General features: G+C 38.7%; 2 protein-coding genes across 5 annotated transcripts; both read right to left on the bottom strand.

The window, feature by feature from the left end:
* Positions 1-8: 8 nt before the first annotated feature.
* Positions 9-5,499, bottom strand: LOC135625250 (serine/threonine-protein kinase STY13-like). Of its 4 annotated transcripts, none has more exons than XR_010491953.1 (3): positions 4,119-5,497; positions 567-1,027; positions 9-222 (listed from the first exon to the last, which is right to left on the bottom strand). XR_010491953.1 is itself a non-coding variant. In XM_065129765.1 (3 exons), the coding sequence occupies exons 2-3, from the start codon at positions 5,015-5,017 to the stop codon at positions 691-693; spliced, it is 1,236 nt and encodes a 411-aa protein (XP_064985837.1). In that variant the 5' UTR covers positions 5,018-5,174; positions 5,331-5,497; the 3' UTR covers positions 251-690. The 4 variants fall into 4 exon arrangements, 3 of the variants coding, with proteins under 3 accessions (XP_064985837.1, XP_064985838.1, XP_064985839.1); XM_065129765.1 differs by lacking the exon at positions 9-222 and having other exon boundaries at positions 251-1,027; positions 4,119-5,174; positions 5,331-5,497; XM_065129766.1 differs by lacking the exon at positions 9-222 and having other exon boundaries at positions 251-1,027; positions 4,119-5,177; positions 5,331-5,497.
* Positions 5,500-6,208: 709 nt separating this feature from the next.
* Positions 6,209-8,876, bottom strand: LOC103969863 (uncharacterized; the record flags this gene model as incomplete). Its single annotated transcript, XM_065130872.1, has 2 exons — positions 6,209-6,486; positions 8,542-8,876. Coding segments are annotated over 2 exons (450 nt in total), but the record flags the coding sequence as incomplete, so codon positions are not given.
* Between the last annotated feature and the right edge of the window lie 110 nt (positions 8,877-8,986).

An 8,986-nucleotide genomic window follows, 5' to 3' on the forward strand; every position in this document is an offset into this window, starting at 1 on the left:
TTTGAGCAGCATGTCCATAATTCCTGTGCCAAATTCTGGTATGTTCATTAGTAGCATCACATTCCATTCTTCTACTCTCTCCAACTTGCACTAAAAACTTGTATTGCTTTAGGTAGAAAAAAAAGTTGGGGCTTTTTCTTCCTGTTTCTGTCTTCTGTAATACACAGCTGACTGTCAACATTCAAAGCAGTGTTCTGTTGAAAAATAATCTTGCATGATTACCTGCATGAAGACAGACAACAGTTGCAAATTCAGAACCTCCACATTGCTTCTCATTGCATTCATTCAAAATAATATCAACTACAACCTAAACAAACTTGACTGTCGCCTTATCGATTGGACAAACCGAAGAAACCGTCGCAGGTAAACACAGAATACACAAATATAGGAACGATCTGGTTTTGTGTTTCAGTAGTACAGCATATGGAAGCTATCATGATTTCCGCAAGTTGCAAACCTGAGTCAAGCAGACAATCTAGATGTAGGACCTTAAGCTAGCAATTTTCATCTGTACCTATACAACAACAAGGTGAACTATCTATGTTCAGAAAAAGACAGGGAACAACCTGTCTCACTTGGTAGCATTAGAATTTCCATGAGGATGTTATGAACTGTAACCTTCTTATAAAGGTGAATCGACCAAACCCACATTTCAACAACTTCCTCTGATTCATCTACTTGCCACCCTTCTCAGTCGATGGTCATTGGTTGCATGCAACAGCGGAAACGTGCCTTACGAACAGTATTCATAATTTCTTCTTGTGCACTTTCGAGCATCCTGACAATTTCAGAAAACGAGGGGCGTACATCGGGGTCAGCATCCCAGCAGCGAGTCATGATCTCGCCAAGTGCAGGGAGGCAATCTTGTGGTACAACCGGGCGTACTCCTTTGTTCACAACAGCAAATGCTGCCTGCACGGCAGACATATTCTGAAACGGGAGCATCCCCGTTATAAGCTCCCACAGAACGATGCCAAAGCTATAAACATCAACTTTCTGATTGTAAGGTCTGTGCTGTATCATCTCCCTGAGAACAGAAGGTTCAGTAAAAAGACATTCAACAGCAAATGTTTATGCAGAAGCACCAAAACGAAACAAGAAAATGAACAAATAAGTTTAAAAGAGAATGGGATGGAAACATAAAAGGCAGTGGCTTTTAGATTGCTCGTCATTTGGATCTACAATAAGACTAATGTAATTAGTCTGAGAATATAATTATCAATTCTATAAACTGAAAAAAAAAATGTCACTATATTCTTTGTGGACATATGAACCACTAGGTGTTAGGTGATACAGACATCAATTAATCAATCTAAATTATCCCTCTCCTAGGGAACCTATGGCTTGTATTAGCATCATTAGTTAAAGTTGGTTTCTTCCACTTAAGGATTTGCACTTTGAAGATTGAAGGGCATAAAGTGTGTCCTGCCTTGGTGATTATTAAAAACTTTATTTTGCAACCATACCATTTTCTAGTTCTATTGTCAACAACAAAACACAAACATATATCCTTCAAGGTTTTAAAAGAAAATTATTGTTACTTTAAATTACCTCCTTAGATTTTCTAGACAATAAAAAGATTTTACTTTTAGATCACGAGATCCTTTTTCTCATGTAAGATGGTGTGATACTTGCTTAGCATATGAGATGCATATCCTTCTTATGAAGCCAATATGGGATCACTCATGTTCCTATGAGAAGGCCACATAGCATCGTAGTGTCAGTAGAAATATTTCTTCATCTCTACTAATCAACAACCTAAACTGCTTTGATCTTTTTGCCCCCTGTAAAGTCCTGTTTCATAGGTGGTCCAGTAGTGGCATTATGTTGAATATCTACAGGTTCCAAAATATACTTAACAAGACATGGTAAGAATCAAGGGGACAGATGCTCCTTACTCCTAGCACAAATAAAACTTAAAAAGAAAATCCTGGTTCTCTCCCCAAAATTATGATATTTCATCTCACCAATTTCCCATTACCCACACCCAAAGAATCATAAAATGATCAAATTTACCTGATACACTTGCTTCTCTATAGTTGCAAGTCCCACTTCACTCCACACCTCTTTTCCAATAATTTCAATCTCTCTCTTATCTTACATCAAAACCTAATCAGGTGACTTTTTGAGATCGATTTGTCTGTATAAAACACAACCCAAACTTTTTCAGTCAGCACACAACTCACTGGAAGCAATAATGGGGCTCAATTACCACAAACACTACTGTTCCTCGCAAGTGCTCAATTACCACCCAGAAGCAATAATGCTCCAGTTCAATTTATGTTATCATGACACTGTATCCTTACGCTTATATATCTTATCATAAAAAAAAAGTTTCTATAAATCTTTTGACCAACCACACAAAACCATCACACATCACCAGATCATCACACTAATCCTTTGCTAGTGAAAAAGCTGAGCAGATTGCATAATAACAAAATGAACTACACTAAAAAAAGATAACTACTATGAATTATAAATTTGGGAATTTTTTTAAGGATGCAAGTGAAAAAAGACAAAATAAGACAAAGGGAAGCAAAGCACTTGCATAGAAGTTCTCAAATTAAAACCACTAGCAGTATCATGAGAATAAAGTATGACCCATGCATCCTAAATAAAAGCAAGCAGCTTTCTTTGTATGACAAGATTGAAAATCCAAAAGAAACCAAATTCATTCAACACTTAGAATATTTTATAAGAATTATAATGAGCCAGTGTTACCACGATTATCAGACTAATTGCCCCTCTAATTGCAATGCGGAATTTGGATCAAAAAGTATTCTTAAAAACAAAAACATAAAATAGAAGAGCTCCAATCTAGAACTTCAGAATTATTTACACATATAAGTAACACAAGTTCTTAAAAAAATAAATAACATTCAAATCTAAACAAGCTGCCTACAAGCATTCATGCCTAACAAATGAATTTGCACATCAAAAACTGAACAAGGAAAATAGTGTTCAATTCATATAAACTTCCATAATTGCGTGAAGGCAACATAGAAAAAGATGTTAACACAAGAAATGAGCAAACACACAAGGAATAATAGAACAAACCTATCACTTCAAAATTGTTAACCAATAAGTTATTTCATCTTAATGATAGTTCATATAGTCCAGCATGAATACGTGATGATGGCTGCATCTATGAAGTTAAACAATGAGAGGACTCAACAATATTCCAAATAGATAATATGCCATCATGAAACCAGGAACGTGGTAAATCTTATAGTGAATTTGAAAGCAATCTGTGAATGCTCAACAGATAAACTTGCTCCCAGTTAATAACCTTGTAACAAAGATGGAATGTTCTTAGGCACCAATTCAACTAAAATTTTCCTTGTTTGTAATTATCAAGGTTATTATGCAATTTTATTAAAGCAGCTAGAGGTCAAGGACTGTATTCTCTTTAGTCCATCTACGTGTCAATACTAAAGATACTAGTATATGCCATATTTTAAGCTGCAAAATACTATTTCAACAGCCTATTCAGTTATCAGTTCAATATCTTTGGCCTTTGCTCATATATCACATTATTAAATTACATGATGATTCTTCAGTATAACCTAATAACAGGAGCCCTACAGTACTTTGGAAACATATAGCAGTATTGATCATGCATTTGATGCTTGAAAATAGGAAAGCCCCAAGAAGCATGTTGAATTAATTAAAGAAATTACCATCCTAAAATACTTAATCAGTATATATAATTAATAGCGCTGTAATGTGTATGACTGAACTAGGAGATAATTTTAACGTGCAAACATAAGCAGTCACTCGCAAGAGCAACATTTAAAAGGAATTGCCAACCCAGACAATTGTTTCTGAAACTAGCATTCTTCACCCCTTGTAGATAGCAGAAAATTTCTGCTTCCTGCGGACACATGATATACACATTCTACCAAGTGGCCACACTTGAGAAATGGAAATTTTAAAAACTCTAATATACACGCAGGACAATATTTTGAAAACATGGCTATTCAGAGAAAAAAATTAACAGATCATTTTTTCTACAGCTAAGCATATGAATGAATGACTAAAAATAAACTTATGCACCTTAACAAGCACTTTAAGAATCTTAAATATGTTAAAAACGTAAAGAAAACAATTTCACATACGGAGCCATCCATCGATAAGTTCCAGTTTCAGGGGTCATTCCCTCAGGTTTGACCTCAATGCGGGCAACCCCAAAGTCAGCAATCTTAATTGATTTGTCAGCAAATATAAGAAGATTGTCAGACTTAAGATCCCTATGTATGAATCCCAACCCATGCACATACTCCATACCCTTAGCAATATCTAGTGCTTGCTTGACGGCCAACTTGAGAGGCACCGACCTGTTCTGCCTTTTCATGAGGAATTGTCGGACTGATCCACCTTTGGCATACTCTGTCACAATGCACCACACCATTGGCTTCCTGCATGCCCCAATGAACCTGACGATATTTGGGTGCTTGAGATTTGCAAGCATCATAACCTCCTGCCCAAACTGCTGCTCCATCAACTGGGCTCTCTCAGGGTCATTCTCTGGCTTTTCCAACAACTTAATTGCGACATCTTCTCCATCATAAGTGCCCCTATAGAGCTTCCCAAAAGCACCCTGAGCAAAGGCCACCCCCATACTCAACTTCCTGAGGTCAATGGTCCACTCATCATAGTTCTCGAGAGACTCCGTGGGATATCGTGGGTCGATCAAGGTCTGAGCCAATGCATCCTCATTCATAGCATGAGACACCCTGCCGGGTCGCAGCACGCTGTGCCCCACCGAGAACAGGCGGAGTCCGGTGTGATGCAGTATTCCAGTTCTCGAGTTGTTCGATCCGACACTGCTGTTTTCCAATGACATGGCAACGGATCCACCACCGGTACTCGTCTGCAGGCTTCCAACACTATCTACGGACATGTTGGAAACCTCGTCAAGCTTCCGATAAAACCCCATATCGTAGAAGCCGTTTCCGACAACATTTCCACCGCCACCACCACCCATAAACCCAGCAAACTTCGAACCGTCCGCCATCTGTCGTCGAGTCAACAACCAAAAGCCCAGAACTTTCTTCAAACAATCCTAGAATCCACCCAATTTTACGACCCAAAACTCAATTTTTTCCACCACTTCAAACAATCCAAAGTCCCAAAACACTCAAAAATGATTCCCAGAAGTAGCTCGTCTGCACCTGCTACGACCAAACCGAAACAAGAATAAGACCTAGGGATCAATCTCTTTTAACCAAAAGATAATCGCCAGGAATCAGGACAACTATGGAAACCCAAAATCCGAAACGGGCAAGCTCGGCCGGAGCATAGGAGGCACCGATTCGAGCGAGGCGTACCTCGATCGAGTGGGAACCGTTCGGAGAGCGGGATCGCGAAGTCAGAGGCGAAACCGAAGGGCAGTAGGAAGGTGGAATGGGGGGCTTTTAATGGGAGACGGTGGTCGGAGGAAGACGACGACCGGTGTGGGTCGAAGCGGCCAGTCGTTGCTTGCTTCCTTTCCCTTTTGCTTACTTTTATTTCTATTCTTAATATAATTATTTTTCCAAACTAAATTAATTATTATCTGATACACATATAACGGTTGTATAACGGACGTTTTAATGACCGAAAGCGCAGTCATTTTAAGATAACGCCCGTTATAATGTAATTGAGGGATCTAAAACTATTTCTTACATAATAATAGCTTATTATCGCACCAAATCAAACTGTTCAAATAAATGTGTGAATTAATGATAGTTTTATCGTTATTATTTGTTCTCTCATCAATATTTAATATTAAATCGTCTCTATTTATTAGTTATTTAAGGATCTCATGTCTATTTATCATTAATGTGACCTAACATGATCTACAGCATGTTGAAACTATTCATCAGCTTCATTTGACTTGAACAATGTGTTGACCAGGGTTTATCTACCTAAAATATGACTTGCACATCATGGCACCTGGTTGACTGAAATAAATGAAAAGCATTGTGCATGTCTAACTTGGATGAGTTGTTTTGACTTGTCATGTGGAGAAAGATGGAGATGCGGATTGGCAATTACGAAAGCTCGGTCAAAGGGCCACAAAAAAGTATATGGGTTGACTGGGGATCTCGGTCAAACTTGTATGGCATTTTTTAGATATTATATTGTCACATGTAGGTGGTCAAACTTGTATGCAGACACTTTTTGTAACTTCGATTCATATCATAGGGAGGCACACGGTTTCTGTCAATTGAAACCATAATCTTACATTTCAAGTAGAGAGAGTGTTTTCGAACTCTGATCACTCCTTGGGAAAAAAAAAGTCAACCATAATCTTACACCAGAAACTTTGACCCCGTAGGAGCTTGAATGTGTCTCGATTGGAAGTCAACTCATATTGATCGAAAGCTTCATGATGATTGGCCTTTGAAAGTCAACTCATCCACATATGATGAGTTGAGGCTTTCCACTAAGCTTTGACCACCTCGATCTGTCGGCCATAAACTGAACATAAGAACCTGCACTCTGCAAGATTTTGTGATTCCTAAGCCACAGCATAAGAAAATGTAATATATAGTGGGGTCAAAATTTATCCATCTAACAAAGTTGTATGGACTCAAATCTCCTCATCCCACCTGACACCTCCAATGAGCACAATAATTTGTGGAACACAGGATGTGTATCTGTGGATGCTAATGTCTATTATAGTGTGGAATAAGAAAAATAGGACCAAAGTTTTGGGCTGATTCCATCATATAAGCCAAGGTACCTGGAACAAATTCATGTATATGTATATACACACACACATGTATGTATGTATGTATGTATGTATGTATGTAACAAATTCACAGATTCTATTGAACATCCTCATCATACATTTTGCCTATGCATTCAGTAAATCTTCAAGCATGAACATGAACATGATCATGATATATATATATATATATATAAACTGTGAATTTGTTAATATATAGTGCTGGAGTAGATAGTTAATGTCCAGAAAACATTACCTGCATTTCATATTAAAACTGTCTTGAGGATAGGTAAAGAGACCTTCAGATCATATTCAATTGATGACTGATGCACAAGGAAATTTGGTTATCAGAAAAAAAACAAGTTCACATTAATATTTGATATATCATGGTCATGCTTGAGGAAAATCTGAATGCATATTTAAAATTGTAGTGTATGATGAAGATGTTCAATGGAATCTGTAAAAATATAGTGCTGGAGAAGACAGTTAATGTCCCAAGAACATTATCGGCATTACATATTAAAATTGTCTTGATTGAGGATAGGTAAAGAGACCTTCGGTTCGTATTCAACTGATGACTGATGCACAAAGGAAATTTGGATCTTAGACAAAAAAAAAAAAAAAAAAAAAACACAAGAATCATCAATAAGGTTTTGCCTTCATTACCAACTTGGTAAGCAAAGAATTGCTCGGTAATAGATGAGATAAAGCTTGTCATGGTAGTGACCAAGAGAAGTTCCATCCAAGGGAAGAAAGCTGAGGAGCATGAACAAAGAAGGCAGGCATATATGAGGCAATATAGGAAGAAGTTTTCAGCCGCAGGAAATACTATGTTTAAGCTGACATGATCGGCAGGGGAGTTCATTATAAAGCCACTCACCCTGGCTTCAGAACCCTTCTATCCATTCCTCTTACCGGTGATGGAGCAGTCTCACAATGCAGGTCCCTTGCAGATCACAGTGCAAGCAACATTGCAAAACTAAGTGATCTATGGAGCTTTGGCCTAAATAATGGAGATCTTGACATGTAAAACCCCCACCAATTTGCAATAGGGCAAAGAAAGCAAGATTTTGGAAGGTTGAGGAAGTTTAGTCATGGAAGAATGTGAGGTAATGAATTTCTTGATAGTTTAAAGCTTAGACAATGAAATGAGGGCAAAGAATTGTAGTTGTGAGATTCTGAAGTTTTGTGTTTGACTGTTTTGTTAAAGAGTTCTTCCCTCGACAAAAGAAAAAAAAAAAGGGAGAAAAACACAGATGGATGGAGAAATGTGAAGTCTAATCTAAAACCATTTAGGACCACATGCAACAACTTAAACATAAGCACAACTTTAGTCCATTTCAACACATCAGTTGACAAACAAGACATGAATGAGGCAACAAACATGAATTTTCAGACAATGCAAGAAGTCACTCGTTCTGATCCACTCATAGAATCTAATCTAAAACCATTTAGGATCAAATGCAACAACTTTAGTCCATTTCAACACATCAGTTGACAAACAAGACATGAATGAGGCAACAAACATGAATTTTAGACAATGCAAGAAGTCACTCATTCTGATCCAATCATAGAATCTAATCTAAAACCATTTAGGATCAAATGCAACAACTTAAACATATGCACAACTTTAGTCCATTTCAACACATCAGTTGACAAACAAGACATGAATGAGTCAACAAACATGAATTTCAGAGAATGCAAGAAGTCACTCATTCTGATCCAATCATAGAATCTAATCTAAAACCATTTACGATCAAATGCAACAACTTAAACATATGCACAATTTCAGTCCATTTCAACACACCAAATCGTGAAAGTCTAACCTGGGCCGCATGACCCGGGCGATCTCAATGACGTCGTCGAGGGAAATGCTGCCATCGCGCTTGATGTTCTTGGTCTTCTTGCGGTCGCGCTGGGGTTCCTTGAGGGCCTTGATGACGAGGGCGGCGGCGGAGGGCACGACGGTGACCTTGGCTTGCCGGTTCTGCACCGTGAGCTTGACGGTCACGCGGAGCCCCTTCCACTCCCTTCTTGGGGGAGAGCCCCAGCGGCCCAATCTTTGGCGCCAAGGAGCTGGCCGCGCCGACCTCGCCGCAAGGCGACGGCGGGGAGGGAAGCGGCAGCGAAGAATAGCTCCGACGACGGAAGAAGCCACGATTCAGGGTTTCCGAAAAGCGGGTTCGCGAGAGGGTTATAGATGTGTGAACCGGGCTGGTTATTTTGGGCCGAATAAGTCAATTGTATTGGTCCACATTGACTCGGCATTTG

This window comes from Musa acuminata, chromosome BXJ2-10 (assembly GCF_036884655.1).
Source record: "Musa acuminata AAA Group cultivar baxijiao chromosome BXJ2-10, Cavendish_Baxijiao_AAA, whole genome shotgun sequence".
Lineage (NCBI taxonomy): Eukaryota > Viridiplantae > Streptophyta > Magnoliopsida > Zingiberales > Musaceae > Musa > Musa acuminata.

Bases quoted from the DNA above. Each gene is read 5' to 3' on its own strand.
- LOC135625250 (XM_065129765.1), bottom strand. From the start codon at position 5,017: ATGGCGGACGGTTCGAAGTTTGCTGGGTTTATGGGTGGTGGTGGCGGT. The intron at 1,028-4,118 runs GTATGTGAAATT...TTCTGTTCTCAG, and splicing joins ACTTATCGATGGATGGCTCC to GGAGATGATACAGCACAGAC.